The following is a 14,688-nucleotide window of genomic DNA, read 5'->3' on the forward strand; positions in this document are numbered from 1 at the left end:
CAATTCAATTGAAGAAATTATTAAACATAAATTTTAAAAAATATAGTATTATTGTTTAAATCTAAACATTAATTCCATTTTATTTATTAATTCTATTATTGAGCTTGACATGATGGATATAGTAATTATTATAAAACAATAAATATTGGCGCCTTAGATTTATCCTAAATTACAACGTTATAATTTAAACCTAATTATTATTTTTATTTACACTAACTAAATCTTTCTTTACTTACTAAATTTATCATTAATCTTAACTACATGAATAACCGTCAACTAAATTTTAAAAATAGAGTAATTTTATAAAATAATAAATAATTATGCCATAAACTAGACATATCTTAAATTATTGGTCCTTACTTTCATTTATACTTACTAAGTTTTAAATAAATTTAGCATAAAAATGACGTCAACTCAATTGAAAAATTTTTAACAGATTTTGTTGTTAGAATTTAAAATAAGTAAAACCTTAATTGAAAATTGAATAAATATATTTAAAAAATAGTTAAAGGTTAAGTTTCAAGTATAAAATAAAAATAATTTTATAGTAAAATTAAAATTATTAAAATTTAATAATAGAAAGACAATATTTTGAAAAATATTTAATCAATAAAATTTTAAAATCTCCATTTACGGATATGAAATGAACTTTTGGGTAACCATGATAAGGCTGGGATTTGCTTACCATTTTAAACAAATTCAAAAGCGGTGCGAGCCCTATTTATAGCCATCAAGGAAACGAAAAAAAAAAAAAAAACAAGTGAAAAACAAAAAGTGCTTTGCTTACGCGATAAAAACTAGTGTCGCGGATTTTAGGTTTTCGTAAGGTAAAGGGGGAGGATTGTTAAGCGACACGCCTCTCTCACTCAAACCCTATTCTTTTTCCCAATTTCTCGAATCTAGGGTTTTACATTCTCCTTTTCCTCTCCAAATCAACCTTATTTCATTTTTTTTCTTCTCTTAGAAATAATATCGTCAATGAGCAACGAAGGAGTTAACTTCAACATGTCCGGTCTTGGCGATGGTATTGATATTTTTCTCTTCTTTATCTACAATACTATCGCTTCACTCTTATCGCTTCTCTCAGTTTCTATTTTTGGTTGCAGCTCTTAATGCCGAAGCACGAGCTGGTCTCGTTAACGCTCTCAAGGTGGGTGACACCCATAATTGTTTTTGGTTTTCTTTTTGTTATTTTTTTCATTATTTTTTTTTTTTGATATTTTGGTTTGCAGAATAAACTTCAAAGTCTTGCTGGGGATCACTCCGATGTGCTGGAGAGCCTATCACCGATTGTCAGGAAGCGTGTCGAGGTTCTTAGGGAGATCCAGGCATGTTCTTTCTCCCTAAGCTTTTTCGATGCTCTGTTAAGTTTTACTCTGATATCACTAATGGTTTAGTTGTTTTTGTAGCCGGGTTTACTCTATTATGGTTAAGAAACTCGAGTATCTTGGATGTATGGGGTTGTTAATGTGTTGAATTTCTAAGATCATCTATGCACATTTTTATTGGATTTACTTTTGGTATGGTAGAAAGTTCATTGTTCTTGCTCGGCAGCTACTTTCCGTTCCCAGCTAGATTGATTTAGATTGTTGTAATCTAACTTTTATTTATCTTAGCTGCAATGTGATTGGAAGGGGAATGCCATTTTTGATCCCTATTTTTCTTTAACAGAGCCAACATGATGAATTGGAGGCTAAGTTTTTTGAGGAGAGGGCTGCACTTGAAGCTAAATATCAAAAACTATATCAACCCTTGTATGCAAAGGTTTGCATTTTCAATTTTGCTTTAGTTATTGGCTAATCAGTTACTGTCGCCATTCACCTGACTTATTACCTTATTTTTGTAGCGATATGATATTGTGAATGGCCTTGCTGATGCTGAAGGAACAGCAAATGAAGCTGCCAAGGACCAAGGAGAGGAAAAGGATGCTGAAGGTATGATCTTATTGAGTCATTTCTTTTCCCATATGCATCTTTCTTTCTGTGGACGATATTTATAAAATTATGCTTTATGCAGAGAAAGGGGTGCCTGATTTTTGGCTTACTGCAATGAAAAATAATGAAGTGCTCTCTGATGAGGTGAGTATCCAATTACTATTATTTTTATAACTCTTTTTGTTTTTTTGGTTGGAAATGGTTAAGCTTATCTCTACATCCTTTGTGTTTGGAACCAGATCACTGAGCGTGATGAAGGAGCTCTCAAGTATCTCAAGGATATTAAGTGGTACAGGGTAGAGGAACCCAAAGGATTCAAGCTTGAGTTTTACTTTGACACCAATCCTTATTTCAAGAATACTGTGCTGACAAAGACATATCTCATGATTGATGAAGATGAACCTATTCTTGAGAAAGCAATTGGGTAAATACTATTACCTATCCTTTTAGAGAATTCCCTATTGGATTGTTAAATATGTCCAGATTACAGGAGGTTCTTACTTCTTTTAACTAAAACTTCTTTACACCTAATTTGTAGGACTGAAATTGAATGGTATCCTGGAAAATGCTTAACTCAAAAGCTTCTTAAAAAGAAGCCTAAGAAGGGTTCAAAGAATGCCAAGCCAATCACTAAAACAGAGGAGTGTGAAAGTTTCTTCAACTTCTTCAATCCTCCGCAAGTTCCTGAGGATGATGAAGACATTGATGAAGATACTGTAAGCCCAACCTCACCAGATCTATATAAACATTGATGATTGATTACATTTCTTCTGCTATTCCAATTGTTTTTACTTTCTTGCACAGGCTGAGGAGCTACAAAATCAAATGGAACAAGATTATGACATCGGGTATGTTCTCTTTTCTTCTTACTCTAGTTATTGAGTGAGACATCATTAATCATTGTTACATGTATTTGAAATACCTACTTATTTTATGCTATCTGTTTCTTTTTGCAGATCAACAATTCGGGACAAGATTATTCCACATGCTGTGTCATGGTTTACAGGAGAAGCTATCCAGGGAGATGAGCTTGATATAGATGACGATGAAGAAGATGACGATGATGATGATGAGGAGGAAGAGGATGATGAGGAAGAGGATGAGGATGCTGACGATGAGGATGAGGATGATGACGAAGGAAGTAAGACCAAAAAGAAGGTATGAGATGCTAAATTTAGGGTGTGTTATAATGTGTGCTCAATTGTTTGTTCAAAATCTGAAGTGATGCTAATATTTCTTTTGTTTCTTGCATATTGCTTGAAAATGTGCTGCAGTCTGCTCATAAGGTACACCAATTCCATATCATTTAGGTCTCTCTTTTGGCCCTTCTATTGAAAATTTATTCTTAATTATGTTCGTTGTTCGTTGTATATTGCAGAAGAGTGGTAAAGCAGTAGGGGATGGGCAGCAAGGTGAGAGGCCTCCGGAATGCAAGCAGCAGTAGAAATTAATTGCTGCTGTCGGAGTGTGGTTTATAAGATTTTGATTGGAAGAAGCGGGAGAAAGGGAGGGTTTGCAGTTTTGGTGGTTATTTATTTCTACAGTTTTATGTTATTGCTATGAGTATGATTGGTTTCTACAGTCGTTTTATCCTTTTGGTCTGTTGGTGTTGGTTTGGTAGGATGGTCTGGTAATGGTAGTCTAAGATGTTTTGGGATTTTGTTTTAATGTTTAATGTTTAATGTTTCCAGAAACTCTTTAAGAGTTCTTGTGATAGCTTGTTATCAATTATTTAATGGCCGGTCTGATTAAAGTTATTTTTTATTCTCTTTTGCATATTCCTTTTATATACCGAGTTCTCTTGCGCATGGCTTGTGGTTGGACGGCAACAATTATGATCACATTGTATTTCCATGTATCTTTAATTTTATTTCTAATGTTGCAACTTCAAAAAATTATGGATGCAAAAATAATACAAAATAAAACATCTGTCGCAGCCCTTTCTCCTTGAAATTAATAAAGGAAGAAGACCCAAAGTATTCTCTACGGTTATTGTAGATTTTGTTTGAAAAATTAGATTTATTTCACTGTTTTAATTATTATGCCTTAGTTCATATTTATTAAAAATTTTCTTAATAGGTTGATATGATTTTCCTAAATTCTCATAGCAATAAAAAAGATCAAAGAATTATATGTCATTATTTTTGTAATTTTAAAAAAATTCGGCTCAACTTCATAGAAAAAATCTCAATAATTAACCCTTTTTTAACGATATTAATGATTTGGAATAAGAAAGCGTTACATTAATAATAAAAACGGAATATAATACAACAAAATATAATACAATATAATAGGAACACCAAATTTGATTAAAATTCCCTGGAGGCCCAGACGGGCCAACCAGCAGGCTCCCTCTCCCCCGCCCCTGGGGGGTACCAAACCACTGTAGTGCAAATCTCGAAAAGGAGGGAAACTCAAACCCTAACATCCCAGACCCACAGCAGCAGACCTCAGTGTCTGTCTGTTTGTCTTTCCATTTCTTTACTCTCTTTTTAATCCATGGTACTAAGTAACATCTAATCACAACTAGTTTGTTCTTCTTTTCCCACATCTTATACTTCTAAACAAAGCTCCTTTCCCTTGCATGCTATGGCCAGCTTTCTTCGAAATGTTTCATCTCTTAAACGTTCTCTCTTCGCTCCACAGGTTTTAAAAACCTTACCCTTTTCTTTATTTTCTTCCATAACTTCATATCCTTTGTTTTTCTCATGTTTAATCTGATTGTCTTGCACTATGTTCATTTTTTTATATAAAAAATGGTAGTTTAGGAACAGTAGAAATATATATATATATTCGAAGCCGTGAATCAATTTTTCTCTTTTTTCCTTTTTGCAGGTTTGTAGGGGAGGGGTGTTAAGGTCATCTTCTCAGCTGTGTAACTTTTCTTCTAAAGGTAAATGAAATTCCATTGAAAAGCTTCAATTTGAATGTTGGTACTCAAATATTGTTATTTGGGTATCTGGTATTCTAATTCTATGTTTGGTTAAATCACATTTTGGTTTTTGAGTAGAATTTTAATTCAGGTAATCATCTGAATGTGATTGTAGAAGAGTGCTTTGTCATGGGATTTTTATTAGATTAATAAATGTTTGAATTCTTTAATATTTAATTGAAACAAGTCAGCTGTACTGTAAAGCGCAGTGCTTAACGTAGTGTCATCTTTTATCCAACAATAAAAATTATAAATTCATGCCATTTAATAGATGGAGTTCTCTGGCTATTTTTCTTGAACTGGATTCATTTGAGTTAAAAAGTGAAATCTAATAATCTTTTTTTTTTTTTTGAATAAATGAAATCTGATGCTTTCTTGTGTTCGGTTATTTCTTTGTTTGTGTCCTATTGAAGGTAGAAGGAAATCCAAGTCAGATTCAAGTGATTCGTGCGATGAGAATATGTCCAAGAAAGATTTAGCTCTAAAACTTGCCTTGGATCAGATTACGAGTTCTTTTGGAAAAGGATCTATCATGTGGCTTGGTCGTGCTATGTCTCATCGAAATGTTCCAGTAGTTTCCACTGGTTCTTTTGCTCTGGACATAGCACTTGGAATCGGTGGCCTTCCAAAAGTACTCTAAAATTCTTGTTTCAGTTCTTTTACCCTTTATGCTGCTAGTCTGCTACTAAGTAATAGCTGCTTGTGATGCTTTTTAGTTCCTTATACATCTCTGTTGGAATTTTACAGGGCCGTGTCATAGAGATATTTGGACCAGAGGCTTCTGGGAAAACGACACTTGCTTTACATGTAATTGCTGAAGCACAAAAGCAAGGAGGTCACTGAATGTATTTTAGCTTAGTACTGTGTGATTTATGATTGATTGTGCTGACTCGTTATGAAATCCATTCTATGTAAAGGTGGTTTATAATAAGGCATCTGAACTATTATAAAGGTTTTGTATGCAGCGTATAACGTTAAATCTATTTATGAGATGATTGCATTTGGAGGGTGCACCAGATTTTGTTGTGGCTATCTTCTGTGCTGTTGAGGTTGTTTCTGTTATCTTTCTGCTGAATGCTTACATATGGCTATAATATTCAAATGCAGGTTATTGTGCTTTTGTCGATGCTGAGCATGCTCTTGATCCTGCTCTAGCTGAGACAATTGGGGTGAACACTGAGAATTTGCTCCTTTCGCAACCAGATTGTGGAGAACAAGCTCTCAGTCTTGTGGACACCCTTATACGTAGTGGATCAGTTGATGTTGTAGTTGTTGACAGCGTAAGGTGTTCCTAGATTCATTTTTTTTCCATTATGGAGTTTGGTGTGATAAATACTGCTGATAGTTGGTAGAATGTGCTTCTGCCGTGTTTGTGACTTGTGAAATATGCTTTGTTTTCCTTGTCTGCATCTTCCCTTGGACTGCTTATGTAATTAGGTTGTGCTATGATGCAAATTTGAGGGAGGACTTTTCAAATTAGTGTTTGTGTGCCAAGAGTATTGGGTTCTCATCCTTGAAGGATTCAAATTCTATAATTTTATCTGTGTGATACTGCTGTTTATCATATCTATTTACAGTGAGCTCCTAATAATAGCTTAATTTTCATCTCAGGTAGCTGCCCTTGTGCCTAAAGGCGAGCTTGATGGCGAGATGGGTGATGCTCATATGGCAATGCAGGCTAGACTGATGAGCCAAGCTCTTCGTAAAATATGCCATTCCTTATCATTGTCTCAAACCATATTGATTTTAATAAATCAGGTTTAAGTTTGATTCCCGATTATCTCCTTGATGAGTTTTGATGATGAGCTCCATATTAGCAACATAGACCTCTAAAGCTTTAGGTGGCCAAGCAGTTGTTAAAGTTCTTGCTTTGAGTTTGTTTGATTAATGTTGTAGCCTCTGACTCTGTGTACATTGTGAGTTTTGCCCTTAGGTCAACTTTTTGAATTTTGCCCCATTTAAAGGCTTTATTAATAATTCTAACCACTAATTAGTTGGTTGTTTGATTGATGCAATATTTCCTAGCTAAATTGTTACCGCTAATTAAATGTAGCTTGTAATATTTTTTTAGTACATACTAACTATTTAAACATATCAGGTGAGGTCAAAACTTTCGACATTTGGATTTGGTGGGCCAACCGAAGTTACCTGCGGTGGTAATGCCTTGAAGTTTTATGCTTCAGTGCGTCTAAATATAAAGAGAACAGGGCTTGTCAAGAAAGGAGAAGAGGTATCAAACTCACACCCTTTCCTTCCTATTCAGTTTGTTGGTTGGATTTATGTGTTGTGGGTAACGCATATAAATGGTTTGTTTATTTACTCTTAGCTTGATTGAAACTTCTTGAGCAACTTGTTAAAATTTCCTTTGAACTCTCTTACATTCCCAAGCAAGTTAAACATGTAGCTTTATCTGCAATCCAGCAGATCTCACTCTTGCATATGTTCTATGTCTCATTGTGTTTTTTGAAATGTCTAATCTGTAGACTATTGGAAGTCAAGTTCTTGTGAAGGTTGTGAAGAACAAGCTTGCCCCTCCATTTAAGAATGCTGAATTTGAGCTTGAGTTTGGCAAGGGAATATCCCGGGAAGGGGAGATCATAGATTTGGCAACGAAACACAAACTTGTTACAAAGTCTGGCGCATTCTACAGTTTCAACGACAGGAAACTCCATGGCAAGGAAGCCTTCAGAAGGTTTTTGGCTGAAAATGGAAGTGCTCTTGACGAACTTGTGATGAGACTTAGAGAAAAGCTACTAGATGCTGAGAGAAAGAAGGAACGGCAAACAGATATCTCGGATGAGAATACTTCAGAAGAACCAGTTCCAATTGAAACTAATGATGAAGAAGCTGTAATCGCCATTGAAGCTTAAGTGTGCTTAGATTTGAACTGCAACTGCCATTGCATATTCTGTTGGATAAGTAGTAGATATTTCAGAGGATACAAGGATGGAAGGATTTGGAGGTCCTCTAATTCATAGCCACATTTGAACCCTTGTTAAGGTCGACATTAGGGGCTTGGATTGACAGCATTGTAGCTGGAGTTTATTGGCCGTGTTTGTGCATGTGGGGGTAATTGTGGCGTTGGAAAGTTTTGTGTATTCAATGGATGGGAGAATACAGGATCTTGTTTCAAATTTCCAGGGGCATCCGACTGTCTTCCTCTCACATTGTCCTATTTCCAGCCATATTTACCATGTTAACGAGGGAGCAATTTTTATTTGAAAAATTGCGTTGTATAACTTAGATTCTTATTTAAATTCTGAGAAAATTTTCTGCTATCTAGCAAATCTGTTCTCTGCAATTATGAAACCATAAAATCACAGATTCGTAGTAGTCCATTGAGGATTTGAACATCATCATCATTATCATTTTGTTGCACATAAAATTCCCAAAGAAAACTTTTTACTATCGTTCCTTTTGTATGAATTTGTAAGTGTGATTTTTATATTAAAAATCGAATATCGTTCCTTTTGTATGAATTTGTAAGTGTGATTTTTATATTAAAAATCGAATATAACGGTAATTACCTAAAAGACCTGAAACATTTGATCGATTATTTAAGTCAAATTTTAAAATAACCAAATTAAAATTTTGGATTTTATCAGTTTCATTGGTTTTGAATTTTTTCCTCAACCTAAAAATCTTTTGTCAATTCACAGTTTTTTTTTTCCTAAGTTAACTTTGATAATTAATGTTTAAAAAAGGTGATTATTTTTTAACGGAAATGTTGGTTAAAATATTAATTTGACATTCGAATGATAATTTATATGTACTTTATTTTAACATAACATTATTTGTCTTACACACATCAAAAATAATTTAAAATTCATAAAAATATTCAAATAAAATCAAAATTATAAAAAAAAAAGAAAAAAGCATGAAGTACTTGTGAATTGTCATTTGCCATAAAAATTGTCATGCTTAAAATTTTAATGTTTTAGTCAATATAAATAATTCAACTCTTTTGGAAGATTGATGGTCAAATTCAATTCTTTTAAAAATGTTCAAGGTCAAATTTAGTTAAAAAAGAATAAAGATTAAATTAACAAAATAGGTAAACATTGAGAGTTAAATTTAATATTATACCTATATAAAAAAGACAAAGTTTGAAACAACTAATTTATAAACAAGTCAAAATTTAATAAATTAAAAATATTTTTATATTTACTTTTTAAAGATTTTAAAATATTTTTTTTATAATTAGGGCTAAAATAACAAATCTTGTAAATATTGAGAGCGAAATTTGTTAAATTTTTAGATTTAGGATCAAATTTATAAAATATGAAAATATTGGAGGGTTAAACTTTTCATTAACCTAATAAAATAAAGTCCACTTTAGACTTCCATTAAGTAACTAATGAAAGAATGACTAAAATTTATTATCTACTAGTTGAATATATCTTACAAGTTACTTTATTATAATCTTTATTAAATTAATTTCTCGTTCTTATATCATTAAAAAAATTAAATAAATTTAAATATCAACTAAATAAATTTAAATATCAACAGCGTTAACATTTATAATTTTTTTAAAAATAAATGACATTTACTTGCTCAATAAAATTCTACTTTGAAAGTTTTTAGTTGATAAAATATTTTATTTGAAGTTGAATTGTAAATTTAAAAAAAGAGCTTTCATGTCTTTTTTAAAAACTAAAACTAGTAAATGAAACTCTATTCTAATTTGATCTTATTTGGTTCTTTTTAATAGTACAAAGATTAAATTAATCTATTTAATATTAGAAGAACTAATTTAATCCATCAATGATATAAAGAGACTTCATATGTAGATTCACTTTTGTTTTATAGCCATTAAACCAACCAAGCTTTTGGTTAACTTTATTTGGTAAGTGATAAGTACTGGATTTAGGCTTAGCTGAAGTATTAAATGAATTTTGTTTGGATATAGATATTGAGTTTAATAATTATTAATAAAAAATGACAATTTGTTCAATTTGAAAAAAAAATTCGAGAATCTAATGATTTAAGCTATTTAAATTAAAGTCCTCAAACAATTAAAGAGTTAGTAGTATTCAATCTTGCCCCATTAGCTATGCAATGTTGGAGATAGCTCCATGAATTTGGTACTTTATGGGTTAGAGTAATAAAAAGCATGTATTTCCTTAATTGTTTGTCCTTTGAAGCTAGAAAAGGAAGTAAAGCATCATGGGTGTGGAGTAGTCTATTGGAAGGTGAGGATTTCTTGAAGGTATCTTTTGTCTAACAGGTTCTCAATAGGGGAAGAGCTCAAATATGGAATGATAGGTGGGTTCCAAATACTATAGAGGGTCAACCAATTCATTCTTGACATCTTGATGTTCCTTTGGATAAAAAAGCTATAGAGATTGTGTGCAATGAAGAAGGTAGATGGGATTTGTAACAACCCTCACTTGACCTGATCGTTGGGTCCAAACTACAAGATGCTACAATCGTTTCCAGAACAACTACAATCAATTATATAGTAAATAATCATTCACACATGCAATTAAGTGTCAATCACATTCAAATTATGTTAAACAATCATTTCTGGGTCTTAAACAAGCTTATGGAAGCTCTTTTGTCAACCCAAGCATGAAGAGGACCAAATTGTAAAGTTTTGAAAATTTAGGATCGACGTCACGACTTCATCACTTCCACGTCACGATGTCACCAAATCCAAAGTTTCCAACCAACCTTTTCAATATGTTCACCAAATACGACTTTCACTTGGTTCAAAGCATACCAAAACATGCCAAACAAATTCAAACAACCAAATTCAACTTCTTGTCAAGACATACAATGCTTATACATCAATTGAACTTAAACAAATTAATGTCATTAGAACATAACATCCAAACCATTCAAATACCAGCCTTCACCTATGCCATACCACATTGAAAACATGTCATTTCACTTTAATTACCTACACTTATGTACCTATACACATCAATAACTTTTTAGACTTTAAACATGAATTCCAACAATCAAGAATAAGTCACATTTCTTAACCATTCTTCATTTAAGCATATTTTATCCCAAATTTCTATCCAACTATGTCAACCATGTTTAGCCTAACTCAACATTTGCATACATATATAAATCCATCATCAGAACCCTTATGGAATTAACAATAAACCAAATTAACCATTCACCAACACATACCTCAAGCATGGAAATCAAACATTACCATTTTCAACTAGGCATTAACTTAACCAATTCACATGCCATGACCAACATTCAAAATCATCATTATATGCCATATTCATCACAAATTTTCAACTCACCAAGACTTTTATACATTAAGGTATACACTAACACACTTATATACATGCCACAACCCTAGACCCAAAATGATCGCATAACTACCGATTCAGTGATAGTGTGAGCTTCGAGGCGATCCGACTTGACGAGTTTTGCAAGGTGACGATCTACAAGGAAAAAAGGGAAAATAAACAAGGTAAGCATATAAGATGCTTAGTAAGTTCATATGTATTATACAAAAATTACCTTATTCATGCCTAACATTTTAAATTTACTTTAGCTTGGCGCAATATTTGGCTAGACATGGCAATAAAAAACACCAACATTGTAAGCATTTGCTTAAAATCAATACCATATGATACTATAAGTACTTAACATGCCAATTCATGTCACATTAGGTAACAATCTCAAATTCACAATTAATCAAAAGATAATACAATTACATACATGTCAAAGGAATTACTCCAATAAATTTTTCATGCTCAATTCATTCGACAACTTTCCATTTGAATTTAAATTTCATCTCATTTCAATTTCTTATTTTCATATAAATTTTTTCACCCAATGAACCCTAGTAAATAGACTTGGATACACAAGTATCTACACCACTAGCTGCTCTTCCTAGCTGAATATATATATCAGGTTACCCGTTCGAGCTAAACCTTTAAAATTGACACATCAGGTTACTCGTCCGAGCTAAACCTGTGTCACATAATACTTGAGAATTTGCAACAAATATTGGACCTCGATGACATCCATAATAAATCCCGTACAAGTGCGCACAAGACTCTATTGGCATGCCAGTTGTATCCTAAACTTTACTAAGTTCACCTAGGTATATTTTACACATTTAACTGTTAGAGTATGCACAAAGACCAGTCATGAGATGATTGTAATTGTAACAGCCCGTTTTTCAGTGGTGTTAGAAAGTGGTTTCGGGGCCACAAATCTAATGAGTAAGTTTGCAATTATTATTATATATTATTTACAAGTCAAATATGGTTTTAAAAAGGTTTTTAATATGGTAATTTATGTTATATGAATGATGGTTCAAGTGGTAAGACCCTAAAGTCAAGTGGTTTTAGAAAATAAGGTATCGGGACCTCGTTTCTACAAATTGAGCCCTAAATATTTTTATAATATTTACGGAGTGTTTGTAACATCCCAAAATAGGGCCTAAGCGGAACAGTGGTTGCAAAACCATGAATCTGAGATAGAAAAGTTTATTCTGATTAATTTTTATAATTTACCGAGTGATTAGATGCATGTGTTAGAGTATCGATGGAAAATTTTATAGATAGCATGCTTAATTTACCTACTAGGGCTTAATTGCAAAAGTTGATAAATATGAGTTTTAGATGCTAAAGGATTAAATTGAAGAGTATAATTGAAGTAGATGTCCTTAAATGGTAATTATACCATTAGGTTTTCATGGACAAAAATAGACATACATAGATAAAAATAACTAAAGTTTTAATGAAGGGTATTTTAGTCATTTGGTAAGTAAAAGATTAAAAAAGGGAAAAAGATGGCAAAATGTGCCCATCTTCTTCATTAGGCTGAAATTTCAAGGGTTCTTCGTAGCTAGGGTTTTTCAAGCTTCCAAGCTTCATAGTAAGTGATTCCAAGCCCCGTTTTTAATGTTCTTTACGCTTTTGAAGTCCTAGTAACTTGATTTAGCTTATTCTAGCAATAAATTAACCTAGGGTTCATATTTGGAAAAATACCCATAGGTGAAATGTGTTTATTTTGATGTTTTATGATAGAATATGAAGCTTGAAATTATGTTAAACGACTTGAGCTAAGCGATTTTAAGCGAAAATGAGTAAAACAACATAATCGGTAAAAATACCTAATGGTCATAAGTACATGTTAGAGTGAGAATTTGATGTTTCCGTAGGTAAATAAATGATCATCATGTCATAAAATATAATAATTAGGGATAAAGTTTCATTTCCGAGCCTTGGGGAAAAAGTGTAAATATGCAAAAGTTTAGGGGTAAAATTGTAATTTTTCCAAAGTTAGAGTTAAGGATTGTTTTGATAAATCTGATTATTAAATAAGTTAAATTTGCTATTATAGATCAAGAAGAACGAAATTCGGGGTTAGACCGAGGAAAGAAAAAGGTTGAGGACTAAATCAAAATATTTGATCGTATTTTGTATCGAGGTAAGTTTGCGGTAAATAAATGCAATGTTTTATTATTTATAATTAATGATGTTATTTTTCAGCATCTATATATTTATTTTGTAAATTTATTCCTTGATGATTCAAGTAAGAATTGACGGAGAAATGATACTTAAAAGTCCCGGTTGAACCTTAGGAATGTGTAGGATACAAATGTTATGACATTAGGGTTTAAGGATACCAAGTAAGACCATGTCAAGACATGGCATTGATAAACTATGATAAGGCAAATATCCCATGTAAGACCATGCCAAGGCATGGCAATGTGAGTTCATAAGGCAAGGATACCACTAAAGACCATGTCAAGACATGTCAATGGTAAGTTTAAAAAGGAAAGGTACCTGTGTATCCTTAGTATTCCAAGTGGTTCAACGGAAAATTTAAAGAGTGTACCAAAGGGAAGGTAAGATAAGTCTATGTTCAAAAGGTTCAGGTTATCTTGATAATTCATTTAGAATGTTTTTATTTATTTACATGCAAATTTACTAAGCTTTATGCTTACTCCCTTTCTTTTCTCTCTTTTTTATAGTATCGCAAAGCCAACTCGGAAAATCGTAAGGACATCAGAGATCGCCTCACTCTATCAACGAGCTAAGGACATCAGAGATCGCCTCACTCTATCAACGAGCTATCTCGGTATTTTGTGACTAGAAATACTTTAAGTTATGGCATGTATAGGGACTTGGCTATTATGTGTGTATGTCCTTATGATATGATTAAAGAATGGCATGTGAATACTTGGTAATGATTAGCTTATGATATAGCTAAATAAGAACATGTTCTGGTATTATGTATGCCTAAATGTGGTTTGATGCAAAGAAATTATGAAGGAGTAAGAGTTGGCCATGGAACAGTTAGGAAACAACAGTAGTGATGTGGATTTGAAAAATCACTAAAAAATTGTAGAAATGGAACTAAATGATGAATGAGATATATAATTAAAGCTTATTTAGTCTATTTTCATAGGAAAGAAACAGAGTAAGCAAAAGGAAGTCTATATTCTGAGATATTTAAATTTATGTAAGATTGGTTCAGAGTGACTTCGTGATCCCCTATTCCAACTTTGGAAAATCACTAGAAATTGTAAAAAAAATAATTATAAGTCAAAATTTCTAGATTCCTTAGTGAGTCTATTTTCATTAAAAACAAATGGAAACATTATCTGAATTCTATATAATGAGATAATTGATTTTTAGTGAAGAGAGGTTAGGTCCTCTGAACTGCAAAATAGGGGAATCTTTAAGGAATAAACTATACTAATTGGGAAAACAAAAAATTCTGGAAAAATTATGATAAGAACATATATGAGTCTAGTTTCATGGAAAATTTACGTATTTAAATTTTGAGTTTCGTAACTAGAGTTATAATTAATTTAGTGACTGTCATGCAGATGGA

The 14,688-nt window shown here is 32.4% G+C and overlaps 2 protein-coding genes across 3 annotated transcripts; both read left to right on the forward strand.

The window, feature by feature from the left end:
* The first annotated feature begins 637 nt into the window (after window positions 1–637).
* LOC108486185 (nucleosome assembly protein 1;2) lies at window positions 638–3,691 on the forward strand. Of its 2 annotated transcripts, XM_017790078.2 has the most exons (13): window positions 638–827; window positions 965–1,024; window positions 1,107–1,150; window positions 1,233–1,328; window positions 1,672–1,764; window positions 1,847–1,934; window positions 2,017–2,078; window positions 2,174–2,358; window positions 2,473–2,650; window positions 2,739–2,782; window positions 2,891–3,092; window positions 3,209–3,220; window positions 3,313–3,691. In XM_017790078.2, the coding sequence occupies exons 2-13, from the start codon at window positions 979–981 to the stop codon at window positions 3,376–3,378; spliced, it is 1,116 nt and encodes a 371-aa protein (XP_017645567.1). In that variant the 5' UTR covers window positions 638–827; window positions 965–978; the 3' UTR covers window positions 3,379–3,691. The 2 variants fall into 2 exon arrangements, with proteins under 2 accessions (XP_017645567.1, XP_017645566.1); XM_017790077.2 differs by having other exon boundaries at window positions 731–1,024.
* Window positions 3,692–4,191: 500 nt separating this feature from the next.
* LOC108486184 (DNA repair protein recA homolog 3, mitochondrial-like) lies at window positions 4,192–8,345 on the forward strand. The gene is made up of 8 exons (XM_017790076.2): window positions 4,192–4,580; window positions 4,770–4,827; window positions 5,280–5,497; window positions 5,614–5,701; window positions 5,974–6,146; window positions 6,478–6,624; window positions 6,965–7,096; window positions 7,350–8,345. The coding sequence occupies exons 1-8, from the start codon at window positions 4,524–4,526 to the stop codon at window positions 7,734–7,736; spliced, it is 1,260 nt and encodes a 419-aa protein (XP_017645565.1). The 5' UTR covers window positions 4,192–4,523; the 3' UTR covers window positions 7,737–8,345.
* Window positions 8,346–14,688: the final 6,343 nt, after the last annotated feature.

This window comes from Gossypium arboreum, chromosome 6, assembly GCF_025698485.1.
Source record: "Gossypium arboreum isolate Shixiya-1 chromosome 6, ASM2569848v2, whole genome shotgun sequence".
NCBI classification, from domain to species: Eukaryota; Viridiplantae; Streptophyta; class Magnoliopsida; order Malvales; family Malvaceae; genus Gossypium; species Gossypium arboreum.

Excerpts from the sequence above, each read along its gene's own strand:
- LOC108486185 (XM_017790078.2), top strand. The coding sequence starts at position 979 with ATGAGCAACGAAGGAGTTAACTTCAACATGTCCGGTCTTGGCGATG. Across the intron at positions 1,935-2,016 it reads AGAGGAAAAGGATGCTGAAG|AGAAAGGGGTGCCTGATTTT; the intron begins GTATGATCTTAT and ends TGCTTTATGCAG. Across the intron at positions 2,783-2,890 it reads GAACAAGATTATGACATCGG|ATCAACAATTCGGGACAAGA; the intron begins GTATGTTCTCTT and ends TTCTTTTTGCAG.
- LOC108486184 (XM_017790076.2), top strand. The coding sequence starts at position 4,524 with ATGGCCAGCTTTCTTCGAAATGTTTCATCTCTTAAACGTTCTCTCTTC. Across the intron at positions 4,828-5,279 it reads GTGTAACTTTTCTTCTAAAG|GTAGAAGGAAATCCAAGTCA; the intron begins GTAAATGAAATT and ends GTCCTATTGAAG. Across the intron at positions 7,097-7,349 it reads TTGTCAAGAAAGGAGAAGAG|ACTATTGGAAGTCAAGTTCT; the intron begins GTATCAAACTCA and ends TCTAATCTGTAG.